The sequence below is a fragment of the Podarcis muralis genome, chromosome 6 (assembly GCF_964188315.1).
Source record: "Podarcis muralis chromosome 6, rPodMur119.hap1.1, whole genome shotgun sequence".
NCBI classification, from domain to species: domain Eukaryota; kingdom Metazoa; phylum Chordata; class Lepidosauria; order Squamata; family Lacertidae; genus Podarcis; species Podarcis muralis.
Genome location: NC_135660.1, coordinates 91,824,069 through 91,839,530, shown reverse-complemented (window position 1 = coordinate 91,839,530; position 15,462 = coordinate 91,824,069). Strand labels below are relative to the sequence as shown.

General features: G+C 45.7%; 1 protein-coding gene across 1 annotated transcript in view; it reads left to right on the top strand.

Annotated features, from left to right (window-relative positions):
* ATOH8 (atonal bHLH transcription factor 8) overlaps positions 1-14,915 on the top strand; it is a 30,845-nt gene extending 15,930 nt beyond the window's left edge. The window contains exon 3 of the mRNA XM_077930718.1: positions 11,935-14,915. Coding sequence (XP_077786844.1) covers positions 11,935-11,940 — 6 coding nt within the window. The 3' untranslated portion in view covers positions 11,941-14,915. The remainder of the gene's footprint in view (positions 1-11,934) is intronic.
* The last annotated feature ends 547 nt before the right edge of the window (positions 14,916-15,462 follow it).

Sequence of the window (15,462 nt, the reverse complement as noted above, 5' to 3'; positions counted from 1 at the left end):
AACCGTGCAGGTTGAAGCACGCTGTGGCAGGAGCATAGGGAGAGGTGTGTGGCCCGCCTCGCCCCGGGTGTCATCCCTGAGGGGGTGACAAAATGGCACGCTGCGGGGGGGGGGGGACAGCATTTAGCACGGGGCCTAGCCTGCAGTGCGCCCAGGCCACGCATCTCTCCTGGGAGTGACGCGGTGGCTCGGAGCCCCATGCTGCCAGAGTGGGGCTTGCATCTGCCAGGCAGACTCCGTGCACGGATTGCCATGGCGCCCCCATGAGCGGATCACCCTGCCCCCACCGCTCCAGAACAGCTAGCTACGTCCCTGCACTGTGGATGGCATTTTCAAACCCTAACTTCAAAGTGACAGGGGCAGCTCTCTGCAGAGGCTTGGAACAGGCTTTGCAGATGCCACCAATCGGCGAGGTCTGAGTCCAGTCCGAGGTCGAGGATGCAGTATGGAGGCAGTCCGTCAAAGCTGAAGCGGGGTCCAAGGCAGGGAGTCGGGTGAGGTCAGGAGCTCCGGCAGGATAGGGTGCAGGCAGGAACTGGCTACCAACAGTGTTGCTCCCGCAACTTGGGACTGGGGCTGGCTGGCTTTTATCTGCCCCGAGGCATAGGGCGGCCCTGGTCCACAGTTGACTCGCCTCTCCTGGCCTGGAGGCGAGCACTCCTCCTGCGGGAACTTAGTTCCCTCCGCCTCTCTGCCCTGAGCCTCTGCAGCTCAGGAGAGGCTGGAGGGTTACCGGACGCAGAGGCAACCTCAGCTTCCCCTGATGGGGCTGAGAGTGGAGCACCTGCAGGCAATGGAGGAGCCAGAGCAGACTCAGCTGGTGTCCACCTGAGGATCCAGAACAGGTGAGGACCCTTCAGGCTCAAGCCCCAGCCCCGGCTCAGCTGGTTCTGGAGGCGGGGAATCCTGTGCAGGCTGGGATTCCTCAGGTTAAGCCTCCGAGTCTGAATCCCAGGCCATCACACATGGGAAGGTCTGTAGCTCAGTGGCAGAGTGCATGCTTTGCTTGCAGAAGGTCCTAGGTTTAACCCCCAACAGCCACAGGCGTGCGTGGCAAGGATTCCCATCGGAGACACTAAAGAGCCTTGGCCAGTCCATGTTGACAATTCTGAGTTAGATGGACCAATGGGTTGTCTCCGTATAAGGCAGCTTCCTATGTTCCTGTCTCTAAATAGATAATTTAAAAGTAGCTTCATATTTTATATAATCTGTGTCCACTGTCCATATTAGATGTAAAGCCCTGTTAAAGAGGTGTGATATCTATCCATTTTATCTTTGATTATACAACAGCATTTCTGTACTGGCTGAGAGACTTAGTCCTACGGTTTGATTATTTAAACAAGCCCTCTCTTTTCCACCTGGAAACTAACATGCTTTCTGTGTGGTGTGTGTTTTTAGCCTGCTGTTCCCTAAGTAGCCATAGGAAATTATTTGATTGTGAATTGAAAGATTCAATGAGCCAATATAATCAGTCTCCAGCAAGCCCACCTGACTGCAGTATGCAACACTACAGTCTGCTCCCTCTTTCTCCCTCCTTGTGTCACTTTCAGACTTGTTCCATTTTTCCACTGCGGGGCAAGCTTTTCACACTCCCCAGATGTAGCTGGTTAGAGCTTGTTCTGGCAGGCAGAGGCTCCAGATGTTACATTTACCAGCTTGTGTATAACCTTTGTGTTCGATCATCTATATGATGTTCCCAACATGGAAATACTGTTTCCCATCCCCATTCCATTTTGCTATTACAGCAGGAAATCGTGGAGAAATGTTGTGCTCCATCTCTCACTTCTTCCAGTGCTAAAATGCTGAGCTCTGTGGGTGAGTTCAATATGGGTGAATATTTAATTGAGTGTTGGAGGTAGTTTGGGAATTAAAAAATAAGGAGTTTAATAAGCTACTAAAAAAGATATGTTTTTTATGCTTCTCTCTCTTAGAGGGCCATCATTCAGTCAACTTTGACAAGCTTGCTGCCCGCCCTCCGTAGGAGAAAATTGAACATAAGAACTGCTGAATTAGACCAAAGGCCATCAATTCCAGCATCCTATTCTTACCAGTGTTCGAAACTCCTTCTAGGCACATTTTGTGACAGGGAATTTCATTAGCGCAAGCAGTTTCTGAGCTCTGGGTGCTGTACTGTGCCTAAGATTTCAGATTAAAACTGCAGAGTGGAAGGAAAGGAGGACCTTTTTCTGCCTCCCCATTCCAGCTACTCTCTGAAGACTGGAGAAGAGACCCCCTTAAGAATATTAGGGGGGTGGGCAGGGGAAGGACTAGACCATGTGAAAAAGGAATGTAACATTTTAGCTGCAGTTCATTCATTTTCAGCTTTGTATTCTTGTCATAGGGATGCGGGTGGCGCTGTGGGTAAAACCTCAGCGCCTAGGACTTGCCGATCGCATGGTTGGCGGTTCGAATCCCCGCGGCGGGGTGAGCTCCCGTCGCTCAGTCCCTGCTCCTGCCCACCTAGCAGTTCGAAAGCACCCTTAAGTGCAAGTAGATAAATAGGTACCGCTTTATAGCAGGAAGGTAAACGGTGTTTCCGTGTGCTGCGCTGGTGCCGGCTCGCCAGAGCAGCTTCGTCACGCTGGCCACGTGACCCGGAAGTGTCTCCGGACAGCGCTGGCTCCCGGCCTCTTAAGTGAGATGAGCGCACAACCCTAGAGTCGGACACGACTGGCCCGTACGGGCAGGGGTACCTTATTCTTGTAATAAAGAAGCACACCTAGACATTCAGTTGTTGTGCCCCTAACCTAGGTTTTAAGGTGCCGTTTAGCTCCTAACTCTCCTATCTCAGTTTCTAACACTGATTCTTACAGTGGCCAACCAGAAGCCCATAAACAGGAACTGTCCCCACTTGTGATTCCCAGCAACACTTCTTCAGAGGCATAATGCCTCCAGCTGTAGAGGTAGAACAAGACGGATCCTATGTTTCTGATTTAAATCAGAGGCCCCTTTCACTCTTATGCTCGGAAATACTAATGATATAAAAATAAGCATTGTCTGCTCCTAGAAAAAGTTGCTGGTTTTGGTGGCTCGTCTATCAGGACAGGACACAAATCCTGGCCAATTAACTGTGTGGCATTCAGCTTCCTCTGAGTGCAGGGAAATTCATGGGGGTAACTGAAAATTTCCAATCGTAGTTCCTGCCACCAGATTATCTACTTACTCTTGGGGGAGGCTGATGCGTAGGAGGCAAGGCAAACTGTGCAGAGATACAGCTTTTGAGGATTATGGGAGACTTCCCCTATTTCATTTGCTTTATCTTTCACAGCACACACAAGAACTTCTCTTACAGCAGGAATGACGGCTGAGAAGAAGCAGATCATTGATAAAGTAGACTAAATAAAATGTGGCTCTTTCCTGGTAACGGAGGACGCTACCTTGTACTTAGTCTGCCCCTTGGTACATCGGCTCAGTATAATCTATGAATGGCACCAGCTCTCCAGGTTTTTCCCAGGCATATGTCCTTCCCAGGCTTATCTGAAGACACTGGGGATCATACTTGGGACCTTGTAGATGAAAAATATCTGCTCTGCCACTGAGCTTTGGCCTCACATCCTTGCCTACTGCATAGTTCCCTTGAGCATTCAGAGCATAGCAAAAAAGTTACTGGAATTATTGACCTCACACTTTTCATCCTCTTTGAACCCTCAGGGGAGCTTGCAGTACAAAACAATGTAAAATAGCAATCAGACGGTTATAACAAGTTAATAAGCAACTGGTCACCAGCAGTAATAAATGCTAAAAACAACCAGCCAGATCAACAAACCTGAGCAGTCAGAATTTGCAAGCATTTCCATAAAATGCACACCTAAAGTGCTTTTGTCTGCAGCCCAATAAAAGCACACAGTGAGGTGGTGCGCTGTATTTCCTGCAGCAGTTTTACAGTTTGGGGGGCCACAGACAAGAAGGTGCTCTCTTGTGCTTTGAAGGTAAGGAACAGCACCTTGAATTGAGCCTGGGAACAAGGTGGGAGCCAGTGCAACTAATGTAATATCCGTGTGATCTGCGTTCAAACAAATAGGCTCCTGTCAGCAGTCAGCTGCTGCATTTGTAGTCTGAACGCGCAGCTGCTGTGCTTCAATGGATATCTTTAGCTCTTAAAATTCTGACCACAAAGCTGACCCTGCTGTTTGTAGGACTGAGGTAAAGGATATTGTTCCCCTAGGCCAGCTGGAATATTCCTGGAGGCCACACTGCTTTGATGGCCAGCTCTGCCTGAGATAGTTGCATAGTTTCATGCAGGGTGAGGCAAATTCCCTTAGGAGTCCTGCAGGAAACACCAGGCTTTCTCACAGCAAATATGTAAAGGGTGAATGTAATAAATGCATGCCCATACGTCTTTAAGCAAGCACGTAGAGAGGTCTGGGAATCTCAATTAGGCCAAGGTTTCAAGGGGTGGGTGGGTGTATAATTTTATGTATTTGCTGTAGGAAAACTAGTGTAACATGGTTGTTTCCTTGAGTTATCATAATGTGCAGAACTGCTTAGATATTTGTCCATGAGAAGAGGCCAGATTCATTCCCCGAGGTACTCATAGCATAATGGTTAATCGTTCCCTGATTCTCAGATATTTGCCCTAGATATTTGCCAGGGGCCCTTTGTATGCATGATATCTAATTCTGCCCGGACGCCTTCCTTCAGACCCTTAATTGGCACTACAAAGATTGGCCATATATCAACTCTGTGTGTACAACAAACAAAGAAGACACAGGACACAAAGGCTACTAGAATAGAAACAAAATAAAAAAAAATCCTTCCAGGAGCACCTTAGAGACCAACTAAGTTTGTTATTGGTATGAGATTTTGTGTGCATGCACACTTCTTTGTGTACATGCACACGAAAGCTCATACAACAATGTGGGTGGCGGATGGGATGCGGGTGGTACTGTGGGCTAAACCACAGAGCCTAGGGCTTGCCGACCAGAAGGTTGGTGGTTCGAATCCCCGCAATGGGGTGAGCTCCCGTTGCTCGGTCCCTGCTCCTGCCAACCTAGCAGTTTGAAAGCACGTCAAAGTGCAAGTAAATAAATAGGTACCGCTGTGGCAGGAAGGTAAACGGCGTTTCTGTGTGCTGCTCTGGTTTGCCAGAAGCGGCTTAGTCATGCTGGCCACATGACCCGGAAGCTGTACGCCGGCTCCCTCGGCCAATAAAGTGAGATGAGCGCCGCAACCCCAGAGTCAGTCACGACTGGACCTAATGGTCAGGGGTCCCTTTCCCCTTTACCTTTAAGGTGCTACTGGAAGGGATTTTTTTTATTTAGTTTCGACTATGGCAGACCAACACAGCTACCTGCCTGTAACTGCTACTAGAATAGGTTCATTTTGACACTATATGGTTTGTGTCACCTTTTTGAAAACCCAGCAGCACCCTGAGAATTGCGTTCAAATTTCTTTGTGAAATGGAGCAATAAAGGAGCAGAATGTGATCCTCGGAACGTATCTCATGTGCATCACAATCAGAGAGAAGCTAGATGTTTCTTGGCTGCCCTTTCCCTTCTCTGTAGCACCCAGCCACTCTGACTCCAGTGCTGGAAAGGCAATATTGCTTGCTGCTTTAGTTTTCTGAATGTGACAGTGACTAGCCGTTGGGGGAGGTTGTTGACCTGCAACTGGTTAACTTTCAAGTGTGTGTGTGTGTGTGTGTGTGTGTGTGTGTGTGTGTTGTGTGTACCCACATATGTGCTCCTTTTTTGTTCTTCTTAGTTGTTCTGTGCGCAAGCAACACTGTTGAGTAGATGGAAGCTGAGCTGGAGCAGGAAGGGTTTTCCTCCCCCCTCCTTCTCCCCCCGCCTCTCTTTCTCTCCTGGCAGTCCCAGACTCCAGATGTTCAGAATGCTAGTTGGGAAGTCCTGCTGGCGCCACTCAGGGCAGAGGGCAGGGGAAAGGCACGCGAGCTGGAACCCAAAGCACTCAGTCACTGCAGGATTTGGCACACCCCCAGCTTTCTGCTGGCACATTCCCCAGCACTCTCCTAGCCATCTGTTCCAAAAAAACACTTTCAGAACCTCATCATCACTCAGGATACAACATTGGGAGCAGCTGTTAGGGAGGCAGGAGGGGGAGGGAACCCTGCAAAAGGTCTCTTTGTGAGAGAGGAAACGGGCTTATAAATAACAGAATAGTTGCTGCTCAATAAAAGCTTTCTGCTAAAATTTGTTTCTGTTTATAATTACGTGTGTGTGTGTGTGTGTGTTTGTGTGTGTGTGTACATGCAGAGAATTAAAAATAAAAGGATTATAATGTAAAATGTTGCACAATATTGGTGTACCAATACTTTCTTGCTCCTCGTTAGTGGTCAGATTGAAATAAAATCAAGCACAAAGAACAAAACAAGTTTTTCACTCAAGGTTTCCTTGACAGCCTTTTTTGAAGGTTGCAAGCTTTTACTTTTAGAATGCAAAAGGAGGACATGAGACAAATGTTTTATGACAATAAGATTGCCTATAATCTAAGTTAGAAGGGGATGAATAAATCAATGGTGATAATAACCAATTTGGTTGCAGTTGGTTGAACTACCCCCCCCCCCCCAAACACAACCCCCCCTCCTGCATTGTTGCAATGGTCATGCATCCTGATCATAGTTACTTAGAACTAAGCCCTACTGAGCTTAATGTAGCCTATTCCCAAATAGCTGTGTGTAATATTGCAGTTTTAAGCGCCAAGGAGAGTTTAGGAGATTTCAGGATTTAAACTTCTGGGTCCATGAGCAATTTTTCTTAAACAACTACTACGTAGTTTACTCTGTAAGGTTTGGAATTGCAGATTGCTTGTGCAAATTGGAGGGACGTGGGTGGCGCTGTGGTCTAAACCACTAAGCCTCTTGGCCTTTCCGATCAGAAGGTTGGCGGGTTGAATCCCTGCGACGGGGTGAGCTCCCATTGCTCTGTCACAGCTCCTGCCAACCTAGCAGTTCGAAAGCATGCTCCGGCAGGAAGGTAAACAGCATTTCCTTGTGCTGCTCTGGTCTCGGTGTTCCATTGCGCCAGAAGCGGCTTAGTAATGCTGGTCACATGACCCGGAAAAACTGCGAAAAGCGCCGGCTCCCTCGGCCTGTAAAGCGAGATGACCGCCACAACCCCAGAGTCGTCTGCGACTGGACTTAACTGTCAGGGGTCCTTTACCTTTACCTTTTACCTTGTGCAAATTGATCAAGCAGCTCTTTTTGCATATGTACATGACAGTTACAAGAGCCACACAATTCTTGTGTAGCACCAGTTATATAAAAGTAGCACCCAATGAAGTAATTTAATATTTTTGAAATTAGGGTACAACCATGGTATAGATGTTGGGACACAGGTGGTGCTGTGGGTTAAACCACAGAGCCTAGGACTTGCCGATCAGAAGGTCGGCAGTTCGAATCCCTGTGATGGAGTAAGCTCCCATTGCTCAGTCCCTGCTCCTGCCAATCTACCAGTTCGAAAGCATGCAGTGCAAGTAGATAAATAGGTACCGCTCCAGCGGGAAGGTAAACAGCATTTCCGTGTGCTGCTCTGGTTTGCCAGAAGCGGCTTAGTTATGATGGCCACATGACCCGGAAGCTGTACGCCAGCTTCCTCGGCCAATAAAGCGAGATGAGCGCCGCAACCCCAGAGTTGGTCACGACTGGACCTAATGCTCAGGGGTCCCTTTACTCTATGGTATAGATATGCGGTGGGATTCAGTTGCGGCAGACCTCGGCATCTCGTGTTTCATGGATGACTCCAAAATCTGCTGCCACCGCCGCCTCTCACCTTCCATTGGAATAATAGTGGCAAAACCTACTCAGGCACCCCATAAGCTCTGAGCCGGTGTAACTGCAACAGGCGCACTCCCCATGAGCCATCTCTGTTCAGTGTTGTGCTGTTATGATAATTACATCAGCATCTCTGCTTGCCAGACAGAACAACCTGCCATCTCCTCTGCCAGCATGCTGTTCTGAAGGTTTTCCTGACCCCCACCTCCCAAGGCAATTGAGGGGCACTGGGGGAGGGGGAGGAAGCCTCGTCACCCTAGTGGGACTCATTGCAGTAGCTGCTACTAGCAGAAATAAACAGCTGAATCTGGCCCACTGTGTGATAATCACCATATCCATAACTATTGTTGCTTAAAGGTAAAGGTAAAGGGACCCCCCCCCATTAGGTCCCGTCGTGGCCGACTCTGGGGTTGCGGCGCTCATCTTGGCCAAGGGAGCCGGCGCACAGTTTCCGGGTCATGTGGCCAGCATGACTAAGCTGCTTCTGGCGAACCAGAGCAGCGCACGGAAACGCCGTTTACCTTCCCATCAGGATTTGAGCCAAGAGACACTTGAGCATGGGAAGTCCTCCTAGATCATAGGTACTTAGAAAGGCAGGCATTGTCATGAACAGTCGGATACAACTAAACGACTAAACAACAGCAACAAACATGGTCAGGCCTGTGCAGAGCTTGTCTGAGGCCTGGGGCAGGAGTCTTGTTGGTTATCCACAAGGCCTTTGATAGTCTTGAATGGCCCTTTTTTCTTAAACTGCTAGAAAAATTGTGATTGGGTCAGAGGTTTTTAGATCTAGTAAAACAATGTGTTCCCATTTGGTCAATTAGGGTCAAGGTGCTGGACTTGTGGTTGCAGTGAGGAGGGTGACGAAGCAGGATTGTCTCCTTCCCCCTTCCTCTTTACGATTGTGGCCGAGGCTTTAGCATATAAAACAAGCGCCAGTTATGACATTAAAGGAATTAAGATCAGCAATGAAAAACAGGCTTGATGATACCTTGATAATAATATCAGATTCAGAGGCAGGGATTTCAGAACTGAAAGTGGAACTTGCTAATTTGCAGGAGGTTACTGCTTTAGAGGTAAACTATGCAAAATCCTTTCTTGCATACCTTAATCTACTACGGCAGGTGTCTTGTGGCACTTATGGCTGATAGAGGTCTACAGGGAGCATGCTTTAAATATTTAGGAGTAATGGCAACAAAATGTTTAGCAGAGCTTAGGCAGTGCAACTCTAGCTGCTGCTGAAGTCATGGCAAGCCCTTACTCTCGCTCGGTATGGCTGATTATTGCCGTTAAGATTATGTTCCTGCTAAAGCTTTTATTTATGTTTCTAACATTGCATACAGAGTTCCACCTTGCCCTCTTGCAGTGGTGGCAAAGGTGTATTGAAGACACAGGGGAAAGCAAGCTAGAGTAAGCAAAACAGTGCCATGCACCAAGCCTTGGTCTGTGAGGAAGTCATTTCCTGAATGTCAGTGGCCATGAGGTCACTGGCCAGGCAGCTGTGTGACAGCTGCTGCACTTAAAACAAAATAAAAGGTGACACGGCGGTGGTCTGGCAGCTGCAGCTCATTCTTCTGCTCCTCCAACTGGGGCAAGAGGCTCATTGGGCCTAGACTTGAGAAGATAGTAAGTGCATGCTTGCGACCACATGCGCACGCAGTGAGGAGTTGTGACCAATCCCACTTTCCCAGTTCATGCAACCCTATAATACATATTTGCAGAATGTGTTCGCTTCATCCCTGCATGCATCTAGTATGCATTGTGGAAAGTGGTTTGTCTGCCTGCCTATTCTCTATGGGTCCTCCCAAGATATCATTGCCCAATTTGGCATGTTGCCCAATACAGAAGGATAGAAGATGTGTTGAAGTGCTTTGCCTGTCTTGAATCTTCCAACATTCATCTTCACTGGATGTACATAAGTTCTACTGTTAGGCGATAGGGAGGGAAAATGTCTCCCCATCCATTTTCTTCACACTATACATAACTTCACGTACCTCTCTCTAATCTCTTCCTACCTTATCTCTAAACTAACCCCCTCCCCTGAAAAAATGTTGAAACCTTTGCTCATAGGGTAGCTGCTGCATTCTATTTTTCCAACTCCACAATATCCTTTTGGGGTTGAGACAACCAGAACTGTACAGTATTCTAAGTGTTGTTGTACCATAGATTTCTATCATTGTATTATGACAGTGGCAGATTTATTTCTCATTAAACCTCTTTGAGGTTTTTGTGTACAATCAAGTGATATATAAATATTGTGAAATAACTAAATTAATATTTAAATCCTCAATGATCTCTAGTATGGAATTCGCCTTTATTTAAGCAGCTACTGCAAACTGGGTTGACATCTTCTTGGAGATATCCACTATGACCCCGAGGTCTCATTCTTGGTCATTCAATGGCAGTTTAGACCCCAAGAGCATATACAGTGATACCTTGAGTTACATATGCTTCAGGTTACAGACTCCGATAACCCAGAAATAGTACCTCGGGTTAAGAACTTTGCTTCAGGATAAGAACAGAAATTGTGCTCTGGCGCGGCGGCGGCGGGAGGCCCCATTAGCTAAAGTGGTGCTTCAGGTTAAGAACAGTTTCAGGTTAAGAACAGACCTCCGGAATGAATTAAGTACTTAACCCGAGGTACCACTGTACATGAGATTAAGAGAATAATGTATATTAACAATGTGTTTGACCCCCAACGTGATACCACTTTACACTTGTTTACATTGAATTGCACTTACCATTTTATTACCCATTCACTCACTTTGGAGCTCTTTGCAATCTCTTTTTCTTTTAAACATCCGGAACAAATTGATATCATCATCAAACTTAGCTACCTCACTCCTAACTCTTAACTCTAGATCAGTGGTTCCCAATTAGCTAAGGACCCCCTATTTTTTGAAAGCTGAGCCATGAATCTCCTACTTTTGAAAATGGTACCTGGACCCCTAATTGGGAACCACCACTCTAGATCATTTATGAACAAGTTAAAAAACACATGTCCCAATATTGCTGCCTGGGGGGACCCCACTTCTTAATTCCCTGTCCACGTATTGCCTACTCTCTGCTTCCTGCAGTTTACCCAGTTCCTCTCATCTTAGTCTATGACTGCTAAGTTTATTCAGGAATCTTTGGTAAGGTACTTCGTTAAAATATTTTTTAAAAATCTAAGTGTGTAGTTTCAACTGGGTCACCTCCATCTATGCACTTCTTAGCCCTGCCAGGGAACTAATAGGTTGGTGAAGCAGGATTTACTCTTGCAGAAGCCATGCTGGTTCTGCTTCAGCAAGACTTCTTCTATATGCTTGGTATTTTTTATATTTGACAATGCTTTCCACCAGTTATCCCAGAAGACACCTTAAGGTAACCCCTCTATAGTTTCCTGGATCTATTTTAAAAAATGGTGTTGCACTGACTGCTTCTCAGTTCTCAGGTACAGAGAGGCTGATCACATGGGAAGAATAATCCTTCTAATCAATAGAAGAATCAGACATGGGATAAATTGCAGTAAACATTACAGAGCAGGAAAGGGGAGAACTCAACATGTGGTTGCTGTTTGCTGCAGCAGCTCATGCTTCTTAAAATACTATTAAAGTTAAAGGTAAAGGGACTCCTGACCATTAGGTCCAGTCGTGACCGACTCTGGGGTTGCGGCGCTCATCTCGCTTTATTGGCTGAGGGAGCCGGCGTACAGCTTCCAGGTCATGTGACCAGCATGACTAAACTGCTTCAGCGAACCAGAGCAGCGCATTGAAACACCGTTTACCTTCCCGCCAGAGCGGTACCTATTTATCTACTTGCACTTGGACGTGCTTTTGAACTGCTAGGTTGGCAGGAGCTAGGACCGAGCAACGGGAGCTCACCCTGTCACGGGGATTTGAACTGCCGACCTTCTGATCAGCAAGTCCTAGGCTCTGTGGTTTAACCCACAGCGCCACCCGCGTCCCATACTCTTACATCCCATTAATTCCAAGTAAGACTGTGACCATAATCATTTTTTACTTTTCTTCCTGGGCCACCATAATATTTCTTCTTAGATGCTTGTCTAGACAGCATTCAGTTCTGTGGGATGTTACGTCTGCCTGCACACACTGTAATCAAAATTATCACTTAGGAAAATAATCCTTCTAGTCAATCGAAGAATCAAGAGTGATTCCTACTTGGTTGTCAGATGTTCTAATAAAATGTCTTTTTTTCTCTAGGAGTAACAACTGACCGGGGTGAATCCAGTGACAGTCCCATCCCATGTTGTCATAGCACACATTGTCCAACTGAAAACACAACCTTTCCTTAAGATGAAGACTGCCAACGAGAACTCTCTGGGTGTGAGAAACCCATCCCAGACGTTGCAGATGCTTTCTTCTTACGTCATTCTCTTCTTAAGCCAACCACAGTCTAGTATGTGCAATGTATTGAGCACTTTCCCCCTTTGCTTCCATAGGAATTATTACCCCCCAGCAATATAGTGTACTGCAATTTCACTGTAAATGCCAAAGATCTGGTGGAGATTATACACTTGTCACTCAATCTAATGAAGATGATCCACTAGCAAAAGCAGTCCTCTGCATGTATCAGGAGCCATCGGCATCAATCAGATTTGCTGTGGGAGTCGTTGATTACTTTCAGTGGAGTGCACATTGAAATGCGTCTTCCGTCTGCGTTTGGAAGTGAATGGAGATGTAAATCCCAGTGGAAGCGATGAAATGCAGACAAACGGGTGCATTCGGATGAACATCTGATGTATGCTTGTGATTCCTGATGTGTGTGGACACGTGCTTTGGGCTGTGACATCAGGGTCTTGTTTTTTACTGATATGACACCGTCCTGGAGTAGAAAAATTCCCAACATTCCCTTATATAATGTCATTATCGCTCCCAGATCATACTTCATAAATCTTTTCTTTCTTTGTTATTTTGTAATCATCCATTTGAATGGATCTTTCTGAGGCACTGAAACCAGGATTTGAAGGAGGAAGCAGCTAAGACATACCAACATTTGTTCCAAAATTATTGATTTTTCTTACTTTCAGCAGGAAAGTTCTGTTTCTTTGATAGTTTTTCACACAAAGACACACACACAGGGAGTAAAATAGTGACAGAAAAGAGAACTGATAACTACAGGAAACATATTTTCATATTTTAAACATGTCATTTAACCCAATGTATTAACCTTTATACCAAAAAAAAAGAAGAAAGAAAAAAGAAAACAAAGGATAAAGAGCAAGAATGTAAAGTAGCAGAACTATTCCAAAACTGTTTGTCAAGTCGTATTTTGGAATGTAGCAATGTTTAAAAACAAATGCAATGCAAAGGCATTTGAATTCTATATTGTATCTTTCACTTCAAATTGAAGTAAAAAAAAAAAGGTATAGAAAAAACTCACTTGGAGTAAGCAGGCATTATAAATAGTTCATGTCATACATAAGGCGTCTGCTAAAAATGAAGAATATAATTCAGTCTCACAGTCAAATAATATGGCCTTTTGAAGTCAAATGAAATGGTTGTACGTAGTTAAATTTGGGTTTCTGTTATTTCAGTATAAATTGGGTATTGATTTACAAAATGCAATGGGTTTGAAACTAGTCTTTTTGTACCTATCAGGTTGGGAGACATCACCAAGTACTGTAAGTTACTCTTATCTTATTATATGTATTAGAACAAGGCTATAGCCTACACTTTAGGCCTAAGCTAAAATGCAGAATTCTGGACTGTTCAGTTGATGTCCACCACTTTCACTGCACTGAAGGGCTTCTACATACTTTCTCCCTCTGGCGTGGTGATGGTGGGTTAATACTAGAGATAAACCCCTGGAGGAATAGGACAAAAAAGCTGGACTGTCAGGAGTGTCTCTGGAGCTACAAAATTGATTCCAAGCCCTCACCTTGGACACCAGTTCTCAGCCAGAGGAGCAAGTACAGCAGTTGCAGACCTCAGAACATACCAAGGTGACAGCTGAAGGTTCAGTGTGATTTCTGCTGCTTCCCAGAGAAGGAAAAGAGACATGTGGTGGTGGCAGGTGACTCCCTATGGAGGAGGGAGCAGTGTGCAGAGGAATGACTCATGGTTTGTGTTGTCTCTACACAAATGCAGAGAGTATGGGAAACAAGCAAGAAGAACTTGAGCTCTTAATACTGAATGGTAAATATGACCCAGAAGATACTACTGAAACCTAGTGGGATGAGACTTAGGACTGGAATGTAGAAACTGAGGAGTACAAGCTGCTCAAATGGAATTGATCAAACGGGAAGGAGGAGAGATATTGTAGTAATAGGAGACTTCAACTATCTTGATATCTGTTGGAACTCAGCCAAGAATGTAAGGTCCAACAAATTCCTCAGTTGCCTTGCTAACAATTTCCCAGAATTTGGAAGAAGCAACAAGGGGATCATCTCTCTTGGACCTGGTCCTCACCAACAGGAAGGAACTGACTGATAAGCTAAAAGTAGACAGAACCTTGGGAGAAAGTGATCGTGTCTTCTTGAGTTTCACTATACACAGGCAAGGGAAAACTGAGTGTAGTCAGACCTGCACCCTGGACTTTGAGGAGGCTGATTTCAAAAAGCTTAAGGAACTAGGGTCAAGTCCCATGGTCAGAAATACTCAAAGAGAAGGGGGTTGAAGATGGATGGGAGTTCCTTAAAGGTGAGAAGGCACAATGCAGACAATTCCAGCAAGAAAGAAAAGTGGTAGGCACCTAAAGAAACCAGTGTTGCTGTATAAGGAGCTTACAGAGGGACTAAGATGTAAGGAGGGCATGTATAAGAAATGGAAGAAAGGAGAAATCATGATGGAAGAGTACACACGAGTAGCCAACAGTTGCAGGGAAAAGGTCAGGCGGGCCAAAGCTAAGAATGAACTCAAGCTTGTAAGAGAGGTTAAACATAATTTAAAAGGTTTCTTTGGCTATGTTCAAAACAAGAGAAACAAGCAAGTATTAGGTCCTCTGTGTGGAGAAGATGGACAAATACTATTGAGTGACAGAGAGAAGGTGGGACTGCTAAACACTTCCTTCCAAAAGGAAAGCAATGCCCAACCAGATAACATAATAAATGATGCAAGGAGCGACCTGAAACCCAAAATAGGAAGAGAGGTGGTAAGGGAACATCTGGCTATTTTAAATGAATTCATATCTCCAGGGCCTGATGAGCTGCACCCAAGGGTAATAAAAGAGCCTGCAGATGTAATCTCAGAGCCGATGTCCATAATTTTTGATAATTCTTGGAGAACAGGAGGCAGGCAAGTGTTGTCCTCATCTTCAAAATGGGGGGGGGGGGGAGAAGACTCTGCACATATATAAATTTTAATAATAATAACTCCTACTGCTGACTAGTCAGCTTAATGTCAATACCAAGAAAGGTCCTAGAATAGATGGTTAAACAGTGAACACTTAGAAAAGGATGTGAAATCACAGCATGGGTTTCTGAATAACAGGTCATGTTAGATGAAACTCATTTCTTTTTTTGACATAGTTATAAGCTTTGGGGGGGGGGGATTTGATATCCCGCTTTATCACTACCCGAAGGAGTCTCAAAGCGGCTAACAATCTCCTTTTCCCTTCCTGCCCCACAACAAACACTCTGTGAGGTGAGTGGGGCTGAGAGACTTCAGAGAAGTGTGACTAGCCCAAGGTCACCCAGCAGCTGCAGGTGGAGGAGCGGGGAATCAAACCCGGTTCACCAGATTACGAGTCCACCACTCTTAACCACTACACCACACTGGCTCTCAGCTTGG